General features: G+C 38.4%; 4 protein-coding genes and 1 non-coding gene across 5 annotated transcripts; 3 read left to right on the top strand and 2 right to left on the bottom strand.

Moving 5' to 3' along the window:
* Positions 1 to 21: 21 nt before the first annotated feature.
* Positions 22 to 2075, top strand: LOC125219586 (serine racemase). The gene is made up of 6 exons (XM_048121605.1): positions 22 to 349; positions 467 to 553; positions 641 to 871; positions 1244 to 1317; positions 1393 to 1579; positions 1658 to 2075. The coding sequence occupies exons 1-6, from the start codon at positions 174 to 176 to the stop codon at positions 1908 to 1910; spliced, it is 1008 nt and encodes a 335-aa protein (XP_047977562.1). The 5' UTR covers positions 22 to 173; the 3' UTR covers positions 1911 to 2075.
* A 1095-nt stretch (positions 2076 to 3170) lies between these two features.
* Positions 3171 to 6160, top strand: LOC125219631 (formin-like protein 11). Its single transcript, XM_048121657.1, has 4 exons — positions 3171 to 4596; positions 4668 to 4858; positions 4927 to 5162; positions 5239 to 6160. The coding sequence occupies exons 1-4, from the start codon at positions 3416 to 3418 to the stop codon at positions 5941 to 5943; spliced, it is 2313 nt and encodes a 770-aa protein (XP_047977614.1). The 5' UTR covers positions 3171 to 3415; the 3' UTR covers positions 5944 to 6160.
* Positions 6161 to 7482: 1322 nt separating this feature from the next.
* Positions 7483 to 7555, bottom strand: TRNAK-CUU. The gene has a single exon. It is a non-coding gene; the product is annotated as a tRNA-Lys (tRNA).
* A 3268-nt stretch (positions 7556 to 10823) lies between these two features.
* On the top strand, positions 10824 to 11553 carry LOC125218665 (histone H2A.1). The gene is made up of 2 exons (XM_048120382.1): positions 10824 to 11109; positions 11178 to 11553. The coding sequence occupies exons 1-2, from the start codon at positions 10900 to 10902 to the stop codon at positions 11406 to 11408; spliced, it is 441 nt and encodes a 146-aa protein (XP_047976339.1). The 5' UTR covers positions 10824 to 10899; the 3' UTR covers positions 11409 to 11553.
* Positions 11554 to 11868: 315 nt separating this feature from the next.
* LOC125220147 (PWWP domain-containing protein 1-like) lies at positions 11869 to 17090 on the bottom strand. Its single transcript, XM_048122287.1, has 2 exons — positions 15831 to 17090; positions 11869 to 14133 (listed from the first exon to the last, which is right to left on the bottom strand). The coding sequence occupies exons 1-2, from the start codon at positions 16900 to 16902 to the stop codon at positions 12098 to 12100; spliced, it is 3108 nt and encodes a 1035-aa protein (XP_047978244.1). The 5' UTR covers positions 16903 to 17090; the 3' UTR covers positions 11869 to 12097.
* Between the last annotated feature and the right edge of the window lie 8122 nt (positions 17091 to 25212).

Genomic DNA, 25212 nt, shown 5'->3' with positions numbered 1-25212 from the left:
ATAGTGGGAAACATGGGCATTGGTGGCCCGGCCACGACTTTGTGGCCTGGCCACACTTTGTGGCTTGGCCCGGCCATGTATAGTGGACACCCTTAACATTTCTGAACTTTATTAATTAATTGGAGATTTGATGACTTCTCTGCATTTCAGTATGTGAAGTTCAAGGGTGAGATATGGAAGGAAAAGCGCAAGTGTCCAGTAATATGTATGCTGCTGATCTCTCGTCGATAAAAGCAGCTCAAGATCGCATCAGCTCTCACGCGCACATAACTCCGGTCTTGTCCTCACACACTCTTGATTCTCTCTCTGGAAGAAAGCTTTACTTCAAATGTGAATGTTTTCAGAAAGGGTGAGACTCTTGTTTAACTTGTATTTGCAATCAAGATAGTTGGTATGTTATATACTTGTTGTGGTACTATTTAAAATATGTGAATGCAATTGAGATAGCTTGTTTTTGTGACATCAGTGGAGCTTTCAAATTCAGAGGTGCCTGCAATGCTGTATTTTCTCTTACAGATGATGAGGCAGCTAGAGGTGTCATAACACATAGCAGGTTTGTTATGAACACACTGATATATTGTTCTTAGCTTTTTGGATTACTGCTCCTAATTGATGCCTCATTCTATCCACATTCAATTAGTGGGAATCATGCTGCCGCACTTTCTCTGGCTGCAAAACTACGAGGAATACCAGCACATATAGTCATTCCCAAAAATGCCCCAAAATGCAAAGTTGAGAATGTCGTTCGTTATGGTGGTCAGGTTATCTGGAGCGAGGCAACAATGCAATCTAGGGAGGATGTCGCTGCGAAGGTATTGAAGGATACTGGTGCTGTTCTGATTCATCCATATAATGATGGCCGTATCATAAGGTGAGTTCTTGAAATACTGGATCTATTATGGAACTTGACGTTCTTCATCATTTAAAGCTGCTAGAGATCTGAAGCTCGTATTACCCGTTTTAATATTTACTCCACAAAATATACATTTTTGCATTAGGATGAACATTTGTATTCTTTCATGAACAAAAGGTCAAAAAGGCCATATATTTTTCCAATTTTTCTGGTTTCATTTCTCATAATACATTATCACACTCTCCATAAACAGAACAGATAAATATAAGCATTTGGTCATGATAATTTTGACTTCTGCAAGCATAAATATAGAACATCTAATAGCATAAGAATGACTTATCGCCCAATACATGAAACAAGAGCCTCTGTACTAAAAGAAACAGCATGTAGTGGACAGGGAACCATATCTCTGGAGCTATTGGAACAGATTCCTCACATCGACACCATAATAGTTCCAATAAGTGGTATGTTCTCTCTTTCTTGAGTCCATTACTGTCTGTCATTTCATTCTATTTACGTGTCATACTCTTTGACTGCAGGAGGTGGATTGATCTCAGGCGTGGCATTAGCTGCCAAGTCAATTAATCCCTCGGTTCGAGTTCTGGCTGCTGAACCAAAGGGAGCAGACGATGCAGCTCAATCCAAAAAGGCAGGCACCATAATCACTCTACCGGAGACGAAGACCATAGCTGATGGCCTCCGAGCTTCTCTTGGAAGTTTCACGTGGTAAATGGCTGTATCCCGAAATAATATTTGCAAATCCTTGGGGTTGAATGATTTCCTAGCCCACTCGTTTAATCACAGGCCTGTTGTCCGGGATTTGGTGGATGACATCATTGTTGTCGAGGATAGAGAGATCATAGAAGCAATGCGACTCTGTTATGAGGTTCTTAAGGTTGCGGTGGAGCCAAGTGGAGCGATCGGCCTTGCTGCGGTGCTATCGGAGAGTTTCAGGAATAATCCCAGTTGGGATGGCTGCAAGAATGTGGGGATTATAGTTTCAGGAGGCAATGTTGATTTGGATGTGATGTGGAAATCCTTGAACAATGGAGTTTAAGTTGCAAGAGCCCTTCACCTCTTTCATTTGGTTAGCTTGTGATGAACTTGTGACATGTATTGCATTGATCGAGATGCTTAAAAGGGAGGCTCTGGCTGTACCCGAATGAATGTTGGCTGATCGATTTCACTTTAGTAAGCAATGAGTTGGGGTTCTTGAGAATAAGATTTGACACAAGTCCAGCAATCGTATTATTGAATGAAAAGAAAAGAAATAAAATGAATACAAGAAATTTGATATGTGTATTAATTACAAGAATAATGGTTGCAATCATTTTCTAAGGACTAATTATGAAATTCACCTCTTTAAAATTATATTCATATTAGAATTTAAATGATAATAGTAATAAGTTAGAAAAATAAATTGGATTTATATTAGAATTTAAAAATAATGCATGCATCCATTACTTGGGTGCAACCAGCACATGCTTATTATGGCAACGTGCTCAGTTGCTTAGCATGTTCGTACTAATGCTCTTATTTGTAGCTCAATACAATCTGGTTGACTGTCGGTCCCACACGAAATTAACCTCAAACAGAGCCAACCCACTATAAATATAATCCAAACAAATTGATTGGAACAGTTTTGACAGCTCAACTATCGACTCAATGAGCACCCTCCACAGTTGTAGCTGCTCGCGGGAGAGTGGGTGATTCTTGCTTGTGGCGGCTAAGCCAAGCCATTTCGTTTATGACATGTCACTATTTCGGAAGGAATGACGCCTTTTTGTTTACACTCTTCAAACCAATCAAACCAAAATATATTCATCTAATTAATTATACTTCACTTCAAAAACTACGTGGGAACAAATTACCTTTTAAACACACATATCTTCCTAAGTCCCCACACACATTATGTGCTAAAAGTGGGAGTATGAGTATCACATGAGAGAGTGATGGACAAATTTCTGTCTCTTTCATATTTAAGTAATCTTTGATGAGGTTGGAGAAATTGCACTATCAAACCCTTGTAAAACCCCCCAACAAATTAATACCCCACCACGAACAACACTATAGTACTATTATTTCACAGTTTGCAATAACCAAAAAGCTTCAACTATCACTAATTTTGGTGAAACCCCTTGAATTCACTCTCTGTTTGCGATCTATATGCAAACGATGATCTCCTCACGTTAAGTGCATCAACCATCGCTTATTGCATAAACACAGATTATACATGAACACACTCAACAGAAAGCCCCTTCAATTAGTTTTGGTTAATTGGATGAAATATAGAATTATCAGCAAGACCAACATATGAAAGAAGCAAGACGTGGAAGTGGATGAATAACAGCATACTTACTAAGTTAATTAATACAAGAAGTGGATGAAATAAAGGAGCAGTCACTGTGCCAAAGCTCAGGGGTTTCCTTGGAGTAGCATTAAAGACTAGTGCAATTTATCTTCATCTTCTTCTTCTTCTTCTCCACTGCTACATTCTCCCACCATCCATAAACTAATCTCCTATTTCTCAACCATTTCATTTCAGATAGCCTTTCTTCAAGAATGGGGCATCATCTTCTTCTCCACGTGATTTTCATCATCATTGTTATCTTCCTCATCTCTTTCCACACTCTCCTCTCAATCGATTACACCAATCATGGCCACAACAAAACTTTTCTTAATCAACACTCTAAAAGGGTCTCTCTCTTCCAGAAATTCAGACGCTTTCTTCCACTCAATCCCATAAATGGAGACCCCGCACATTTCCCTGCATCGCCAGCGCCAGCGCCAGCTCCAGGGCCCGGCATTACCCACCGCGGCTCTCCGGCTCCTTCTCCCGTCGCCCACCGGCGCACGCACCCGCACCCTCGGGCTCACAAGGCGCAGAAGGAGGAGCAAGGGAGAGGCAAGAGAGTTATGACTGCGGTGCTTGCATCAGTCGGGGTTACCTCGGCATTGTGCGCGGTGGCGATGTTTTTTGGCTGCCGGAAATTCAAGAAACGGCGGGGGAAACAGAGGAAGAGAGGTTTGCCCAAGTTTATGAGCTCAATGAAAAAGGTAACCTCAGATCCCGGCCCTGATCTTTTCTACCTCAAATCGTTGGAATCTGCTTTCCAGCCAGATAAATACTGTCTCAAACTCAACTCCTCCACCGCAAAAATGTTCTCCGGCGAGAATACATTTGATGGTAGAGAAGTTAAAGTCACAGAGTCGGAGATAGGGAGTGAGAGGTTTGCATCGTGTAGAGAGATTATTACTGTGCATGAGATTTCAGAGTGTGTGAAGCATGAGCGTGACGGCTGCTCCAGAATAATTCACAAATTTGATCATAAAATTGTTCAAGTAGAAGCAAATTCAGATGATGATGATAATGCATCTTTCCATTCATTTTGTGATTCGCAAACCAGGCTTTCCAATGTTTCAGCTACTAGCATAGGCGAAACCTCGGGAAATATGTCGCGCGAAACGCATTCTTCTACTCGTACAACTGCCTCAAACATTCCACCACCACCTCCGCTGCCTCCCCCTGCATTTCTTCATAGATCCAAATCTCTCAGCTCATCCTCTTCTCCTCCACTTTCCAACGGCAATGGTAAAGCACCGCCGCTGCCTTCTTCACAACAAGTGGCTTTGGGCAAAGATGGGTGTCCATTGCCAAAGCTGAAACCACTACACTGGGACAAAGTAAGAGCCACCCCAAATAGCTCCACCGTGTGGGATAAGCTGCGCTCTTGTTCATTCGAGTAAGACTACAAGTAGTAAATGATTATTTATGCTGTTGTTCATCATAAACTTGCTAGTATTTATGTTGCAGGTTTGATGAGGAAATGATGGAATCACTTTTCGGTTACAACCTCCATATTTCTATGAAGAGCGAGGAAGCCAAGGCCAAAACTCCATCTCCAAGCAAGCACGTGCTCGAGCCTAAGAGACTGCACAACATCACCATACTTTCCAAGGCCTTGAACGTCACCGCAGAGCAAGTTTGCGCTGCACTAATCCGAGGCATGTTATGTTCATCACTTTTCCCTTTTAATGAACATGATTTGATTAGTATGTATCATCTGGAACAGGGGAAGGTTTGTCCCTTCAATATTTGGAAGCATTGTCAAAGATGGTGCCAACCAAGGAAGAAGAGGCAAAGCTCGCCAACTACAAAGGCGACATAGTTGAATTGGGGCATGCGGAGAAGCTGGTAAAGGCAATGATCCAGATACCATCCGCGTTTGCAAGGATCGAAGCAATGCTCTACAGGGAAACCTTCGAAGACGAACTTCTCCATCTCAAGAAATCATTCTCAATACTCGAGGTTACATCATAATCATATTAATCCTATAAACTGAAGCATGATCATTTTAAAAATGTATTAGTATTGGTGGTGGCAGGAGGCATGCAGGGAGCTGAGGTCGAGCGGGCTCTTCCTGAAGCTCCTGGAAGCAGTGCTGAAGACGGGGAACAGGATGAACATGGGCACCACAAGAGGAGGGGCGAAGGCCTTCAAGCTGGACGCCCTCCTCAAGCTCTCCGACGTGAAGGGGACGGATGGCAAGACAACGCTGCTCCATTTCGTGGTCCAGGAGATCATCCGGTGCGAGGGGATACGTGCCTCAGAGCCAGACAGCATCATGGGAAAAATCCATGAAAAGGGGAAGAACGAGGAGAAGGAGGAAAGGTACAGGAGGATGGGGCTGGATATGGTCTCGGGCTTGAGCACCGAGCTCTGCAACGCCAAGAAGACGGCCACCATTGATCTGGACGTGGTTGCAAGCTCGGTGGCGAATCTGAGGGAGGGCATGCGGCGGCTGCAGGGGCTCGTGGGGGAGGAGATGGAGGAGGGGTTTGTGGGATGGATGAGGGCGTTCATCGGAGACGGGGAGAGGAAGCTGAGGGAGGTGCAGGGGGATGAGGAGAGGGTGCTGGTGCGTGTGAGGGAGATTACAGAGTATTTTCATGGGGATGTGAGCAAGGATGAGTCGAATCCGTTGAGGATATTTGTGATAGTGAGGGACTTCCTGAGCATGTTGGACAATGTTTGCAAGGAGCTGAGGGCCTCGCTGCGCTCTCCGAATCCGCTTCTTCCCTTTGGATAGAGCTGGATTTTGCATGCTTCGTTTATAGTGTATTGGTGTTGGATGCAATATTTGAGTAACATATTTCTCAACTCTAATCACTAGTACTTGTGAATTTTTCTCGACATGTCAACAAAAGATAACCATAATTTATGTTTTATGTGGCTTTTAAGTACGTGTTGTATAATATACTTATGAGCATAGACGCAAATAAATCAAGTACTGGGATAATTCATAATAGTCGTTTACATTCACAAAGTTTTTATAGTTATATATACATGAAAAAATTTACAGTACTACTATAGTACTCCATGTATTTTATACTCCATATTGTATTATATTAGGAGTATTACTCTATGCGTCTTTCGGCAACCATTATTATTTTATACTCCTCTACAATTTCAGCTCACTCATGTTATTCAATTTTTGTCGATTTAATCCCCAAGACCTCAATGGCATGGACTGGTAAAGATTGAAGATAGATTTTGAATCTTTCAAAAAAATTGAATTACAAAAAGAAAGACTTTCTAATTCTCGCTCCTTATTGTCTAGCACTTGAAGGTAAGACAAAAAAATGAGTAATACTTTGATTATACTAAAAAGTGAATATGGTCAAAATTAATAACCACAGTTAAATAATCATCAGCAGTACTACTTCATTGCTTAAACTAAAATAATAACGATGGGAATCATGAGATCATATAAAACTTTCCCTCGTCTTAATAAACATGGAACCATACTTACTATAGAGTATAGTATAGAGATTAGAGATACAATACTACTATATCTTTATGCAATCATGTTTAATAAGTAGCTAGTACTTATATAAATTATTATACTAGTTGTTATATAGGAGTAGTATGAATATTAATGGTCTAAATGCGATTTATTTATTAAAATTATCCACTCTTGTTTGATACGGATAAAATGCTAGTAGTAAATTTACTCATTTGTTGATAGATACGTTTATAACGACAAAATATACACATCAAATGGAATCATTGTACTGTGATATGCATGTAGATACATCACACATATCAAGAATGAGAATGAAAAGATGCTCTACTGCCACACGTGTGCGTCAAAATAGAGGTGAAAACAAATATTTTGTGAGACACATAACAAATCTGTTCCTCTTTCTTATCCTCTTAAATTAAGGCGTCATGCCATCGTCGCCTATTTCCAAACTGCATATTCCGTATAAAATTACTTAACTACGCATTAATCCGAAATCGAGTGGTGCACCATATTATTTGTATGAGACTCATTATTGCAAAATTTGTCCCAACTTTCCCACCAAAGAATAGTATGATGATTGCATGATACATCACGAAACAAACTAAATTTGTTTTCCTCAACATATTTTTAAATTTTAATGCAATGACCTTGTTTTCTATCTTGGAAGTTTCGTCAAATGACTCAATGTAGATGTATTGATTAACAATTATCACCAATGAAGAAGCTGAAAAAAGTACTAGTACTCAAATATTAAAGATTTTGAAATTTTATAGGATATTTAACAAGTAAAAATATTAAAATAAAATAAAAAACAAAACAAATCGCCCACCGTGGGGCTCGAACCCACGACCACAAGGTTAAGAGCATTGCGCTCTACCAACTGAGCTAGACGGGCTATTGTTGGTCTTATTGTGCTATATAAAGTTTTATCTATAATATCAGTGTGCCTAAATATATAGTACTCAGAAACTTACCTAAATTCATGTAAATTGAGTTTAATTTGTCGTTCTTTCAAAAGAAATTTTGATGAGTAAGATGTGAGATGTCTTTTTGTATCCCAAATGTAAAATGTATTGCCATGCTATTAACTTATTACCGTGTATAGATTTTTTCTAGAGTAAAATCCATGTGTTAATTTTTGCTAATGACGTTTCGTGCCTAATGAAGGCACCACCCTCTGCATTTGAAAACCAACTTTTGGTGAAATTTTTGTAAAATTTGTCAAAGGATTTTGGTGCCTAATATCACGAAATTAAATAGTTATTAAATTTTTCTATCGACGACGGAATCCGACTACCTAAAATGAAATATAGATAATTACTATATTTGTGGTCTTTGTAATTACATTACAATCATTTTTCAATGATAATTATATATGATGTGAGTTGGTGGAAAAAAAATTCTATAACTATTTAAGTTCATGATATTATACAGTAGCACATAGTTTAAAGTTCTTAAGGAATTTTTCTTTTTTTTTTTAATCATAAAATAAGCGCCAATATCCTTCAATCAATACCCGAATAAAAATGGTTTGAGTTTATCATGGGGAAAAAAAATTACGCAAAATTTTATGGTATATACAACAAGACAGTACTGTTTCAGAAAAAAAAAAACTAGGAATGGTGGATTGGTCCATCATATAAAGTGGGCGGCTAATAAGGCCCATGGCATGCAAATATGCAATAATTTGTGCGTATCTATGTGGCCTAAATACAAAGTCCTACTCGTCTCCATGGAGTAATATTCAGGCGATCACTGTCAACAGTCTTTATATATCCATCTATTTTTTTTTTCTGATGCTAATAATTTGTGAAATCAACTCTCCTCATCACATAATTTTATAAAAGTTGTTATATCATTTGAAATTTAGATTGATATGGTTAGGATTTGCAGCTAAAGATTTTCCAATTTAAACAAATTAATCAGTGCTCGTGATTTATTTATGTGATTATTTATAATAAGTCTATTCGTGCAAATTGACATATTGCATACGAATTAAAGAACTTGCATTAGATCATGTTCTATGCGTAATTGAAATCTCAAACATGAATTCTATAGAGAGAAATCGATATCTTAATAATTCTTCAAATAATCGAAGTGACTTGCTACTTCTTAACTTGATGACTTTCAAAACTTGACCAGAGATCTACCAATCTTCTTAAATTGTGCTAAATTTATCAAATACTATAAAGGTCTAACATAGACTTGTAGTAGGAGAGAAATTTTGTCCACTCCAATGCTAGGGGAGACGAGAATTTCAGATGTAGGATACTTATATCTTTGTCTCTCCTCTATTCACCTATTTATAAATCATGTTGCGATCTATGTTGCTTCAATTTGAGCTACGATTTGACTCTTAGTTTATTAAATTAAGCTCTAATTTAATTCAAGCCAAATAAAATATTATTATTAGGTACTACAATAAAATTATATTGGTTGTCCATCCAAATCTAAAATTACGAGTATTCCGGATTTCCTTTTTAATTCAAATTCAAATAGAATATTATTATTAGCGACGTTGCGACAGCGGAGACAATGTCTTTGCATTTTGCCGGTGCGAGAGAAAAGGGAGAGATGATGAGGATTTGAATAACCGAAGTTGAGAGTTGGAGAAGGAATGAGGGTACATGTTTCCTTTGTTTTTCTGATTCAGGGAGATTTGGGGAAGGGGAAAGAGTAAGGACTAGGGGTGGGAATATGGATATCGGGTTTTGGGTTTACTCGTACCCGATCCGATATCCGCCGGGTATTGGATACCCAATATCCAATTTTATGGGAGTGGGTATGAGATTGAGTATTGAAATTTAAGATAAATCAGGTACTGGATAACCCGAATGGGTATCAGATATTACCCGAATATCCAATTTATTATTTAAAGCCTTTTTTAAATTAGGTTTAGTCAGGCTTCAAGAGCTGAGCTAATTTATTTACTAATTACAACTTACTAGGTTAACTTTCTCTAAATTTATATAAATAAGTCAATCTCTCTTACTCTTGCTCACGACTTCTGTAAACTCTCAAATTTTACATATTGCATAACAACCTTACGTGATTTTTTTACTTTAGTTAATTATTTTGACTTTTGAATTATATTATTGGTTGCTTCTATAATTTAATTAAATATGTAACTTTTATTGTATTTTACTTACACATTGCATAACCAATCCCCATAAATATAATTATATACTTTAAAATAAAAGTGATCCATTTTCTTTTTATAGTTTTATGCTACAAAATAAATGCAAGATTAAAGATATCAGTCAATTTAAATATTTCTATATTTATATTAATATAAAAAATTTGAATTATTTTTATTAGTTATAAACACATGTAAAGAGTCGGGTATTTGGGTACCCGATACGTCGGATATGGATACCCGGGGCAGGTATTGGAGTATCCAAAAATATATCGGATCGGGTTTTGAATAGACATTTAGATGATTTTCAGGTTTGGGTACCATTTTTTTCGAGTCGGGTATCCACGGATAATCGTATTAAGGACCGACTGATTGAGGAGGGTAATTAAGTAATCAAAGTAATTACTTTTAGAGATAAATAAACTTACTCTCTTTATCGGTTCAATTATCTTATATTAAAACATGAAAAAAAGTGCGGAGCCTATAATACGGTCTAATAGTTAATTTATTCTTTATACTCCACCAAATAACATGTAATGCCATGATAAAACTATTCACGATGACATTGGCTAAAACATCAAAATCCTAGCGTCATATTAATATAATAATTTTAAATTTTAATATAAAAAATAACTTTTACTTGAAACTCATAGCGAAGAAAAATGCACAGAATTGGAGACACAATTTTTTATTGCAAAAAAAGAATTTGTTTGACTCGACTTATAACTAATTTGTTAATAATTAATGTAAAAATAAACATAAAAATAATCCACTTCCATTAAACGGGATTTGATTTACCAAATTTTAAATCCTCCCGCCTAGAGTAAATGCCACACGTACAATTTAGAGTGGTACGTTTACAACGACGCGGATAGAGAAAATTTCACTAACTTCTGGCCGTTGGATCTTCCTGCCTAGATCGACTCATCTCACCCACCATTTCATCACGCAATCCCATTGGTCGAACTACTACGCCACGGATCGCCTCTGCATTCCCTTCTAAGAAGTGCATAAATACATCTCCTTCCCTCAACTTCTCCATCACCAGCGACTGCAATTTCCCTTAATTTAATCATATTTCTCTTTGAATCCTCAATTCGACGATGAATACTGTGACTTCGACTCCAATCAAGGGCACCGGAGGCAGGCGAGGCGGCGATAGGAAGAAATCGATACCGAAATCCGTCAAGGCAGGACTCCAATTTCCAGTGGGGCGCATCGCCCGATTTCTGAAGAAGGGACGCTATGCGCAGCGCATGGGCAGCGGAGCTCCGATCTATATGGCTGCTGTTCTGGAATACCTTGCCGCTGAGGTAAAATCGTGTTTAATTTTGTGAAATTTGTTTCTTCCATGAATTGATTGTGTTTGTTTGAGTTGTAGGTGCTAGAATTGGCCGGAAACGCGGCGAGGGACAACAAGAAGAGCAGGATAGTGCCGAGACATGTGCAGTTGGCAGTGCGTAATGATGATGAATTGGGGAAACTGCTTAGTGGCGTAACAATTGCCAATGGTGGAGTGCTGCCCAATATCAATCCGGTGCTTTTGCCCAAGAAGTCTACCGCTGCAGCAGAGGAGAAACCCCCTAAAACCAAATCACCAAAGAAGCCCTAATTATGTTATGCTTTTTTTCCTAGATATATGTCACCTATTAGGTAGGGAATAGTCTATCAAAGTATATAATTTCCAATATCAACTACTACGATCTTGTATTATCGTTTCGCTCAATCGTGTGATGCATATCTTCAATTTACCGTCATCATAAGCATCTGATTTACAACAACGCTTTCATATCTTCCCCAATTTCAAGCACATAAGAAACGGAAACTCCTCTGTTCTGAATCTAGTCTGAATTTTATTCTACTTTATATAAACAAATTTGTGGAATCCGAATCTTCAGTTTCTAGCCCAATTACTAAAATTTTGATTTGAACAGGCCCATAACTGTCTGTCTTCATCTCCAAAATATGTGCTGCATCGACAACAATAATCTCGACCCAAGACGATGCATTTCATGGTAAAAATGTTTGATCAACTTGATTTCTGCGCCAAATCACAATTTAAAACCCTCGAATAATAAAATCAACCCAAAAAGTTAAAAGGCCATCTTGCGGACATACAAACATTGTCGTCCAATGTAAAAAACAAGACAATATAGCAAATACTGTATATGTAAATAGATCTCTTCTACAAAGCAACATATTGATAAACTAATGTGTGATTGGTAACTAAAATACATAAGCTTGACAAAATTGGTAGCTTCACTTGATCATCCCAGCTTTCTTTTCACCACATTGGATTTCTTAAATTGAATGGTACGGCACGTAGCCTAACTCCGCCGTCAGGTTATTTACCACATCTCTGCATCTATTTAGTAGATTCAGAAGCTGTTGCGAAATGTCATTTGTAGGTAATAGCTCAAAGCCATCCATATTAACTGGAGGTTTCTGCAACTCATCACTAGGCATAGGCAAAGGCATAACGATAGAATCTGAACCAAATTTAACCAAATTCTTACTACTAACATCTTTAGAATGTCTTGTATATGATGATGATGGTGCACCCTCAGGATAACTAGACGAAACTTGTTCAGTCTTGCTACCTCCCTCCCCTCCCAAAATAAACTTTACATGAGTACCTCTACCATTGCCATTACCAACATCTTCATTACACGGCTTCTTCAGGCACGACTTGAGCTGCTGCTGCTGGGATTGCGTAGGAATTCTAGCTGCTGTCCTCTGTTCAGCAGCCGCGGGGGCCTCTCTTTCCCTTGGCTTTGAGATTACTTCCTTCTGAAACTTGACTGGTTCCGCTTCCACTGTTTTGTCTCTCATTTCCCTGATGTAGGCCCTCACATTCCTGCTCCCAAACAGATTGTTGCTTCCAAGAACATGTTCCAAAGCAGCTTCTGCATCCACCTTATGCTGATAGACCAGGCGACATGTGTATGTCTCCCAGAACACTCGCGTGGCTGAATGGTCGAGAGGACCAAAACGAGCAAACTTTGCTCTCAGATGAGCACTGGATGGAAGCGCTGCACCAGCAGGAAACTTCATGACAAGCATAGTCGGATCAGCCAATCTTACTGTCTTCTGCATCCTTCGGCCGGATTCTACTTTGGGTGCCTTTGAAGATGCTGGAAAAGCACTTTTAGCATGCATTTCCTTCACATCTCCCCCTCGCTGGGGTTCATTGGACCTCTGAAGAATCTTCTTATCCGTGGAGAACAGTTTTGAGTCGTCTATTTTCTTCCTCTTCTTCTTCTTAATGTCTGCAATGCCATCTGAATCAATAAGTTTCCTCCTCGTGTTAGTGTTATCATCTTCTGGGCCATCAAGCTTCCTCTTTTTCTTAATAGCATCAGGACGAATGGGTGGACCATGTTTCCTACCACCTTTGGTTGGATCATCAGGCCTGATGAGAGTTCTATTGAGCTTCATGCTCGGCTTATCACGAGTTTTCTCAGGAGGAACATGCAAAGAAGTAGAAGGTGCTTTACCGGAGTTAGCATCACCCCTCTCTATCTCATCTTGTGGCATTAAAACCAAACTCTTCTGATAGACAACAGAGCGATACTTCAAGAACAACGGGAAGGCAGTTTCTTGGCAGCTCCTCTCTACTCCATGAAAGGGATTGATGGCAAGAGCACATAGGTCTTGCAGTAGCGTTCGAAGCTCTTGCTCCCCGAGGTCAGTGGCTATCTTTGCTTCCGAAGGTGAGGCAAGGGCCAGTAAACCATCATTCTTCTGATTGTCCATCTGGCTATCAAGTGGCATTCCTGACTCTTTTTCCACTGCTTCTCCCCTGGCAATGTTGGTAGGGGGTAATGCAGCATCCAAAGTGGCTTGACTTCTTATTTCCTTCTTTGTTTTCTTCTTATTCAGAGTTACATTATCTTGACTCAATTCTTGCTCATTCATTATTTCTTTCTTTCTCTTTTTTTTCTTTGTAACCAGGGTTGCATTTTCAGCACTCAATTCCCCCGCATGCTGCTTCAGTAACTTTGGCTTTTTTGACTTACCTTCCAGAAGCTTCTCAGAACCTTCCAATGGTTTTATATCACTCACCACGGATGCCTGGTGTGTGGATTGATGCTGGCCCTCATTGATGTCAGATACAGAAGCAGAGTTTATACTTGTTTCAGATAAACCTGATCCATCCAACAAAAGTGGGAAAGCAGGGCCTACTTGGCCCGAACTTGTTTTCTTGGTCCTAACGTGGATTGCTTCATCTCTCCGCTTAAATATATATTTGTCCTTTTCCACTTGATCCTTTCTTTTGGTGGGCTCTATCGAGTATTTCTTTTTACCGGAACTCACCAGTCGGCCACTCAAAGGAGCTGAGGAACATAAAATATTTAAAATGGTGAGAAGAAAGCAAAAACAGAGAGCAGGAAAGCTCAAACTTATTTAAAACATAAAACAATATTGCCGTTGAGAACTTGACAATAGAGGAAAAACAGCATTTCAATACCAAAAAAGTGAAGAGAATGATCTAAACAAAACTCTAAATCCTGTCAATACAAAATTAGAGACTTAAGGGAAGCTGTGATCAAGAACAAAATAACTGACACAGGAGATCAGCTGACAGAAACTGGCAGCAACCACAAACTCTATATCATGTGTCAATCGAAACTTAGAGACTTAAGGGAAGCACGAATAACTGACAATGAAGATCAGCTAACAGAAACTGGCAGCAACCACAAATTCTATATCGTGCCAAATCGAAAATTAGAGACTTGAGCGAAGCTGTGATCAAGCAAGAATCAACTTACATACTAGCAGCAACCACAAACAGGCGGAATAATCCAAAAAATAAACAATAAAAAAATGATCAAACAAGATCCAGAGATACATTGACTATTGGTCCCCAATCAACATAATGGGATAAGCCTCTCTGCTGGGCTTAAAGCTACTACTCTCTCAATACCATCTCCTAGAATCATCTAAGTGAAGCTACAGTAGTGACACTTCTGCATGACCGGATGATCCAGAATCCAAAGCCCACGGCAAAGATGAATCTAAAAAAGCCACATTTCTAATGCTCAAGGTCCCATTTCATGCCCAGTCATATAAAAGTCAAATATTTGGATTTCTGAAAGCTAAACCTACTCAACAAAAATTGCTAATGATGAGTCAAGGAAAGTAGGAAACAAATTAAAATCCCAATCTACAATCTACACCTTTTACTCTATATCAAAAGTAATCTCCTTAAGAAGTTTGGGGCTTTTAGATGAAAGAGTATGATTCTCTTTTTTGTTATAAGATTAATTCAACCACCCAAGCATTCTTTAGTCTAAAATCAAGCATATAATGAATAGACTGAGTGAGCTTTCACACTGTGCTTTCAAGACAGTGGTGCATGTATGTAAAATCCCATAGCTCTTAATAACTACCATGCAAGTAAACTCATGAGCCTAAGCAAAAGTCAATAATACTAATTCTCTATAGAGCATAGAAAGTGAAACAAAATAGCCAGTGTAAAAATTAACCTGGAACGAAACCAGAATGAGAGGAATACCTAAGGAGTTAACACGACATAGATAAGAACAAGTAAAAGAAACATAGCAATCATTTAATTGTACGCGTCGAGATAAACAGGAAAAAAATGGATGAAGAAGAAGAGATCAATCAAGGTATAAATTGCTGCCTGTAAAATTACAATTAGGAATCAGCAAATAAGATGCATCTGAAAAACTGGAGAATCCACCTCCTAGAAGGCATTGGATAACACAATTCATGGAAATTTGCTTAATTTGCATACAGCAAATAATTATAATGTGCATGTAACTTACAAGTGAAGGAAGACATATTAATTCAATATCATCAATCTGTATACATTAACTACATCTGCCAACATGAAGCATCCTAAAAACAACTACTCAAGACTTCATATCCTACCTTATCCTTATAAAACATCATTTAAGTTTCATGTCTTGTGGTCTTTTGGTGCTACAAAAGACAACTTAGTATATATCCAGTCTTATAGTAAAAGAACATAAAACACAAAATAATCCAAAATAGCATGCAAGAATACCTCTAGAAGGATTCACAGCCATTGGTGCAGTTGGCCGGGGAGGTCGCACTGGTGTTGTTCCAAAGGCTTGTGCATATGTCTCATCAAAATCCTCAAACAATGCCTTCCTGCATGCCAAGGCCGTGGCCTTGTTCTTAATACACTCAATGTTCTGATTCTGGGCCCCTAAAGGTGCCAATGCCAATTGTTTTACCATCGAAATCACCTCATTTGAACGAAAGCTGCTCCTTGCCTTATTTATCTGACTCGAAGAATAAACAACTGGCTCAAAGTCCCCCACATCAACAACAAAGTAGTCCTCCACATTGGACGGCCAGAAATTGAACTCATTTCCACACCGGCATGCCAAACCCAATGCCTGTCTTCTGGAGAGCTCGTCTACAGCTTCTGCCACTGCCTTCACAAAAGACCGTGAAGAAGTCTGCTGCGAGTTTTCCTGAAAGTGTTCTTCAAAGGGAATTAATTCTGCCGGATCATACCAGCCATAGCTACTATCCCCGTAAAATGCTACCAAGACATGGCCATCCCGCTTGCTTCTTTGAACAGATGGAGAGGCAAAAGCTTCGTTGTAAATGTGCCCTGGCCACCACGGGTGTGATTTCACCTTTCCCCACACCATATCTCCAATTTCATACCCATATCCAACAGCTTCATTTGTTCCTTCCGATGCAAATTGATCAAATTCCGATAGCATCGAATCGTAATCATCCACAGAGCTTTTTGCTTTCTTCTTCTTGGGCTTCTTTAATTCTTTATTTTGCAATATTGAAACAGAACTAGATTGATTCCGCGCATCTCCTCCTCCGCTTGCATCGCTGGTTCCAATATCCGCATCTTCTGGCTTCAAAGCCGTATACTCGTTGAAACCATCGGAAAACCTCGGTTCAACTGGTTTATCTTCATCGGCAGGGGAAACTACAGCTGCTTCTGCGATATTATCCGCTGTATTGGATCCCGGACGTTCGGCAGAATCGCTGCCGCTGGTTGAAGGGGGAGTGGGGTCGTCTCCTCTTACGACGTCATTCGCCCGGCTTGACGGCGAACCGGAACCGCCGTTGCTGGTGGCGCTCATCGCGAAAATCGTCCCATACACAGGGAGGCGATCTGTATCAGCCCGAAAAGCTAAAACCGCAATTCAAACAAGGAAAAATCGATAACTATGGGAATCACAGACGATGGATAATTGTGTACTGTATTTGAATTTGGGGAAAAACTAGAACCCTAGGAGACGTGGCTAGGGATTCAGTTGAAACATCGTAAAGTGTTAGCTGTATCATTTAAATTTATGTGAGCTTTTACGAGTAGGGGAGTGATCAATTCCTAAATAATCCAAAACTAAGATTAAATTTAGTCATTAGATTAAAAAATTTAGTGATTAAAATAATGCTATGTATTATATTTTTAATTAAAAAAATTAATAAATAAAATTAGAGGATATTAATGTCAATTCCCTCCCACTAAAATCATCTTAAAACTTTAAATTTATGTTACTCTCTCGATTTAAATTATTTTTTCATAAAAAATATATTAATATAAAAAAAATTATAAGGATTCCAACGAGATCTCAATTCCATATGTTCCGACGACGTTCAGATAATGAAATTTGATATTTTTTATTTCAGTTTTCGTAAATGTTGATAAATAGATTTTTATCAACAAATACATCAAAAATTCTCAATAAAACCATGTAAAAATCTCAATAAATATGTGTTGATATTTTCTTGTACTAGTGTTGATATTCTTATGTCATATTGTTGATATTTTGTAATACACTATGGTGGCGTTCGGTTGACATGACTAAGTATCATGAGACTATCCATTTAGGATTAAGTTGTGGGATTATTTTAGTTGGAAGGGGGAGACTATGACTAATTATCATGAGACTATCCATTTAGGAAGGGCTTAATCTTATGAACCAAACATGATACATCTTTAATCATGAGATTTAATTTTGGCAACCGAACACCCCCTATGTTGATATAAAAAAGACATTCACAAAAATTATCATATGATAACATAATGTCGATATTACCATTTTGTTGATATTTTGTCTACTATTTATTGACAATCGTAAGATTTAATCTCATCCACTCATTTTAAAATCTAAGAGTGGAGATTTGATCTTAATTTTAAATCAGGGTGTTGTAAGTATTGGAATATGACCCTATAGGAGTATATGTTTTAAATTTTAATTTACACATAAATATATGAATTAAATTTTTTTTTTCAAACATAAATATCTGAACTTTCGGTTTTTTTTCACTAAAATAAAATATCTCTCGATTGAATTGATGTAATAATCGTAAAAAAATGCAAATGTGACAAATTCGCCGAGTCTTAAAATGACATTATTTTAATAAAAGAGTGTAATTAGTTTATAAATGCACTAACTTTTAATACAATTTCTAGTTATTTCTTTGAATTTTTAATCAAATATGATTTCAGTTTTTTTCTGATTTTTTTTTCCAAAAAATATTTTTTCAAATTAAAAATTAGCTTGTTCATTGGAAGTGTTAATGTGGAAAATTTGATAGATATCATTAATGTACTCCCTCCGTCCCGGCTAAGATGACACATTGCTTAGCCGGCACGGAGTTTTAGAAGTTATTGCTTAAAGTGTTTAATTGGAGAGAGAGAAGGTGAGTGTAAGTATTAAAGTAGAGAGATAAAGAAAAATGAATATTTTAATAGAAGTGAGAAAAAGTGGTTGAGTGTATTAATTGGAGAGAGAAAGTTACCAAAAAAGAAAATGTGTCATCTTAGTTGGGACAAACTACAAAGGAAAACGTGTCATCTTAAGCGGGACGGAGGGAGTAATTGATAAGACTAATTTCATGCATCGGTTATATGTTTACTTACTTAGTTGTGAAGCCCTACTATAATAGCGAGTTATAAGCCTTAAATAACTTCGAGCTAACACATGTTTAAGGGCCGCCACTGAATGCTTAGGGAGAAGAGTTGTGAAGGAGAAAAAAAATAGGGGAATTGGGTTATGAAGGTATAAGCTTGACGAAGTCCAGGGTAAGGTGTTATAAGTTGGACGAAGTCCAGAAGAGAGGAGGAAATGGAGGAATAAGCTGGACAAAGTCCAGAGGAAAAAAGGGGGGGGGGGAGGAGAAAATAAAAAAATATAATAAATATATATAAGGAGGAATAAGTTGGACGAAGTCCAGTGGGAAGTTGTCTAAAGGGCAGGAAAGATAATAGCCTGACCCAGGAAAAAGGAGGAACTCTCATAACCCGACGCTTCGGTGGTGTGACAATAACTTAAGAGAGAATCGATCCTAACATCCCTGGTGAGGAATGAGTTATCGAGTGAATCCAACAATTGGGTAAGTAAAAGGCTATCTTGACGAGCTGACAGATTGACTAGGTAATGAAAGGAAATGGCCTATTTGGAGGAGTGCAACCTGTTGGATTGACCTTAATCTTGTGGGGACGGTTGCCTAAAAGTTGAAGCTAGCTCATGCCTATGTGTTTATGTGTTTGTATGTTTTTCTTAAACTGTTTAAGTTTTAAATTGTGTCTAGGTCTAGGAGTCCTGTCTAGAGTCTAAAGAGTCGGTCAGGGGATAACCTTGCTTGAAATTAGCCTTATTCTTTTTTCTTTTTCTTGTCTTTATACTTGAGGACAAGTATGGTTTAAGTGTGAGCAGCTTGATAAAGCTAATTTCATGCATCGGCTATATGGTGAAAAGTGTTACATTTTGCTTTGGGTCTAACACGGTTTCTAAGCCAGGTGTGTGACAGAATCGCTAGATCAAGGAGATGTTTGAAGGAAACAGTCTAGCGAAGGAATGAAGTAGAAATGAGCAGAATCTAAGGAAAAAGAAGGCTTGAAGGAGGGAGTCAGTAGCTGAGGGCAACAAAGTCAATCTATACCTCGCTGGGCCCCACTCCAACGCCTATAAATAGAAGAGCATGCAACACACAAATCATCACTCTTTTTTGCTCACTCTTAGCTCACACACAACACACACTTGGGAATGGGAGATCTGGGGTAGTTTCGGTTCCGAAGGGGTTTATTCTTCAGAAATTTCAGTCGTAACACCGTCCGTGTGAGGGCGAAGATACAATCTCTTTAAATTTTAGTTTGTTTTGCACCTTTACGGTCGAACTTCACTTTTGGGAGTCGATTTGGTTGTTTATGCTACTGATTATCTATTCACTTCTGTTAGTTTGCGTTTATCTGTGATATTTCAAGTTGATTTACGTAGATCCTGCTGTTGAGAGTTTATTTTAACAAGTTATATGTTGATCTCTGTTTTTGCTGCTGTGGTGCTCGATCTGAGAATTTGGTGATAGATCTGTGGTTTGTTGATTGATTGGAGGTTGTTAGTTAAATCTGAAGTTATGGAATGTTACTTTTGGCTGGAGTTTGTGTCGGACGCTTGGATCCGAAGTGGATTTAGCGTCTGAGGTTGTATCTGAAGGGAGGAGGTCGAGTTGTGCATGGATTTTGAGTTTTCCGCTTGCTTTTTGTTTTACTTCGTCTAGCATCTGTAGATCTGTTAGTTTTTCTTATTGTTCTTCATTAAAATGGTTTAGATTCAGTCTGCTCTGTTCCGATTTCGCTCATGCTATTTTTTTTCTAAGTTTTTATGCAATTTGGTTGAAGAAGATGATGTCGCTGTTAGTTAGTACCCGAGTTAGTTGTTTTTTCCAGATTTTCATCCGTACTCTGCTTTTTCAGTTAGGGTCCCCACAGTCAGTTTGTTACCCAGATCTAGGTAATTAGAGTAGTTTCTTAGATCCAGTGATTGTTCGGTTTAATTTTCGTGCATGCTTTGTCTGCTTTCGCCTAGGTCTAGCCGTTAGCGTGGCAGTTTAAATTCCCAAGTTAAGTTTATTTTCCTCAACCCGAAAAAATGCGTGGCAGCAGCTAACCCCAAAAACAAGTCCAAATCCTTAAACATGATTGTTACGCATCCATCTCTGTGGGATCGATCCCTACTTCCTTATGCTAGGTTTAGTAAAGTGGTTGAGGGTTTTTGAAAGAGTGCTCTGTGTGTCCGACGGCCAAGATTTTTCGACGACCAACGAGTTCCTAGACCGCGTGATCTAGTGGATTTGCCGGACCAAGGAAACCTGTTATATTCTTTCTGTGCACACAGCGTGTTAACCGAGAGTAATCCCGTTCTTTTCAGTAATCAAGATTAAGATATTAGGGATAGGGCTTATGAATCTATGATTAAGAGCCTTTCATCTATAAAACTTGAGTGATTATTCTAAGGGCATGTTTGATACTGCAGATATGCCCAGAAAATGACTGTTATCTAGTCAAACACCTGTGTTTTATAGACATGAAAATTTTCAATTGGCCCGTGAAAATTACAACGCCCTGAAGAAGCCCAAGTATCTAATCACATGTACGCCTTTTACCTTTTCGACCTCTTTTCATCTGAAAGTATTCACGTCTATTCAAAAAAGATTTTTTGGCATCAATGCCCTCCACTCAATTCAACTCATTTGTTGTCATTTTACCCTTTCTTCTCTCCCGAACTGCTGGTGGAGAGAAGGTGATCGATAAAGTAATTGGTCGGAGGAAATCCTTGTCGATCCTCGGGTGAAGAACAAACAGTGGAGGCATCGATAGAGTTTCATATGGAACTAAATCGATTCGAGTGGTGCCGCTAGATGGACCACCTCTGATTCGAGAAGGAGAAAATATGCTTACATCAATCGATGTAGACGAATCTGTGAGTGATGATTGAAATAGGAAACTTCATCCAATATCTTCCGACGAAAAACTCGCTGGATTTCGAATGAAGAGCGAAATCGTGCCCTTCATTTTATGGGTTAATATTTTAATATTTTTTGTGGATGGGGGTAGGGGACTGTTCCTGAGAATGTGATGAAATTTAGATTGTAATAACATGTAATATTTGATGGGGTTTATGAAAGATTTGGTATAAGGGACGTTGCTTTTGTTTATAGCTAGAGAAAATTTATGGTGTTAAGTGCAAATTGAAACAAATTAGAATTCTGGATTAAAATTGTTTGTTCTTATTTTGCTCTTATTTCCTGGTTTATTGAGGTAAATGAGCATTTTTTGTTTATTCATTCTCATGAAATGTTAAAAAGATGAGCAATTTTTTGTTTTGTTTGCACCGTTGAAATGTTCTGAAAAAGGAAGGGGTGAGAATAGTCAGATTTGAGGTCGTCGTCCAAAGAGATGAGAGAGTACTATTTTTTCGGCAGAACAAATTGATGAAATATTAACAATAAATAAAGGGTAAAAATTTAATTCGTGTGACTATTATACAACCCATCACGTTTTCATCTTCTTTTTTCTTTTGTAATAAATGCATGAGTAAGAAAATAGTTTATGGTCATGTCTGGTCAATTTTCTTGATTATTTTCTTAGTAGTCCTTTTCTTAGCAGGGCCATCAAACAGACCCTAATGTTGCAACTTTTTGTGAGTGAATCATATTGAACGTGAAAATGTATAAACAAAAGTTCATGATAAATGATTATAGAAAGAAAAATTAACATGATTTATTAATATGCATAGTATGGGATTATATAAAAGTATAACCATGTTTGGCTAGATAATTATGAACATTAAAATTGATCTTCTCCAAAATCGTCAATTTATTTTGAGAGACTAACTTGACTAAGAAGCTTCATATCAATAAGCCAATAAGTTACTCAGCCAAATTCATAAATAAAAAGATGTCAGAAGGTGTGATTTGACTGATTTGTTTGGTGCTACAAAGTAACCCGCCTAAATCAGATCACACACCTACGAAATTTTGGATATAATCTTTAATTTATTAAGCTTAATCATTTCCGGTTATAATACTCTTTCTTGGGACTCTAATTTCATTACCCATTATCGCCATTTGTTATATTTTTATACGAAGAGTTCCAAATGAGCCATCATACAAACTTCGTTCACATGCAACATGCCTACCATAAACTTCCCTTATAAACCTCTTCAACAAGATGTGGCGTTGGCCTCAACTAAGCTCCTTTTCACCGATCTCATATTTGAATGGTTGACAACATGAAAATGACCAAATTTTGTTGAGTATGCTTAGAGAGACCTGCCCCATAATCTATGATCATCTTTTACCATATATCTTAACATCTCTAGCAATATGTGTAGTCGTAATACAAAAATTGGATACCACATCACCAAATAAATGAAAAATTCATTGTTTAGTTAGGGGTATTCGCAATAGGACCGAGAAATCCTCCTTACGCGATCAGTAGATTTATCAGCCCTACCAATAATCTTGCCCCAAGGATAGGGCACGCCGATCGACACGAGATTGATGCTATTCCAGGCTTATGACCGAGGCCGAGTTCATTTAAAAAAAAAAATTCTTAGGGCATGTTCAGTTCCCAGAAATAGCAAGAATAAGGACCAATTATAGGGAAGTTCTGATTCTGATGTTCAGTTTTCAATACTAATTTTTTGCAAGCCCTATAATTCTTAAGGGCCCACACTATTCCTTCAAGAATTTGAGAAAATGAAATCATGGCCAGGAGGAGGTATTTAAAAAAAAAACTCTTATATGAAGGAGGAAATTACAAATAAACTCCTATAGAAAGGAGCGAAATTACAATTGATGTCAAGAGGGCTCGAACTCGGCATCTCATACAATAATGTCTAAGCTCCTTGCCGCTAGGACAAAGGCTCTGGACAAAACTGAACGAAATTGGACACCCTGCTCAAACCCACAATTGAAGAGAAGTTTACTTTTTTGACCCCTATGTCATTTACACTTCTCCCTTCATTTTCATTTCACCCAATTTGTTCCGGCCGCCATCAAGCTATTATAAGCGGCGATGCCAAAGAAAAAAAATCCAAATTCGCCAAGTAGCTCAAGCGGCCAGCGCCGGAGCCCTCTGACAGCAAGCTCCGCGAGCTCCTCTTCATCCGCACTGGGGTTCCTCGTAGTGCTCTCGCAGAACCTTAGCACGGAGAAGAAGAAGAAGAGCTCCGAGTTCAAGTTGTTCAACGGCAAAAACATAAGAATTCACTGTGGAACGGCCTCGCGACCATCTGGGCTAAGGGGAGGAACAACAGGTGGGTGGAGTTTCACCAGTTCAAGAGAGATCTGTCGAATCGGCACAATATAAATTCTGCCGATAAATTGCCACCTTTTTTCTGTATGTATTTCTCTTCAACGACAACTAATTTTCGTTGATTTTATGGACTGTCTGTTTCCTTTCTTCTATCTCTCTCCAATTGTGATTACATTAGCTTACTCCTTCCAATAATACAACCAATAGAGAGAGAGAGAGTCTTATGTCGCGGAGAAGAAAAGGGGTAAGTTTTGTGGATGTGGATTGGGATCGCCAATGGAGATGGGGATAGGACGGGGGAATTTTATGAGGGCATTTTTGGCAAGTCGTGCAATTTTAAAAAGTGAATTTTGAATAAACCAACACCAAATCACGTAAACCGAACACCTGTGATAATATTCATTACTGTGGGCCCCATATCATGAAATCTCAACTAGATTTATATCTTCACCTTTCACTCCAAAGAAGGTGAACACGTCCTTAATATTTACACTATAAATACCTCACTTCTCATCTTATTTCATTCACCCATTTATTTATCTTTTTCTATTTTCCTACTCTCAACTCAAAATGAATCTCGACAACGATGAGATTATGAGTGCCTTTAGCGGGCCATGTTGGACTACAGTATGCAATATTACCAGCACATGATGCAACAACAACGACAACTACAAGAAAAACATGTACGTAATCATCCATCGGGAACCAGTCTTTTGAGAGTCTGCCGCAGTCGTCGAACAACTAGTCGCAGAGTAATTTGCCGACGAACCACAGTGGGGCCAAACTGTTTTTCGCTGGATTTTAGAATGCGACATTCTCTTTTCGTACGCATCACGTTGGAGATACGTTATGAATACCTCCAGTAGTATCCCGACGCTAGCGACAGACCCAAACTGTTGACGCTGCAGTAGTGTAGGGTTGCAATTAGGCTGTTGGCTTATGAAGGCGCGCAACAGATCTTTTTGACGAGTATCTCCACGTCGATGATATGACTGGGTGCAAGTGTGTGGAAAACTTCTACTGAAGAGTTGTTGAGGCTTTCGGCATCACATATTTGCGAAATCTAAGTGCTGCTGATTACCAATCCTCGCTGAATTTGCACAAGAAGACTCACGGATTTTTGTGTATGCTGAGAAGCATAGATTGTTTGTACTGGACATGGAAGAATTTGGTCCCCCAACCCTATACTCCACCCCAACGCAATATGATAAAAGAAATTTGGTCACATAACCGTTGCAGCTTATTTGTACCTGGTTTTAGTTTGTTTTTTGTTGCACTTTTTTTTTGTTTCTCGTTGTATTTTGTTCGTATCACGTTCTTAAATCTATGTTATTTTACTTAATTT

This window comes from Salvia hispanica, chromosome 4, assembly GCF_023119035.1.
Source record: "Salvia hispanica cultivar TCC Black 2014 chromosome 4, UniMelb_Shisp_WGS_1.0, whole genome shotgun sequence".
Classification (NCBI taxonomy): domain Eukaryota; kingdom Viridiplantae; phylum Streptophyta; class Magnoliopsida; order Lamiales; family Lamiaceae; genus Salvia; species Salvia hispanica.
The sequence above is the reverse complement of the archived record's forward strand: the minus strand, read 5'-3'. Positions and strand labels throughout refer to the sequence as shown.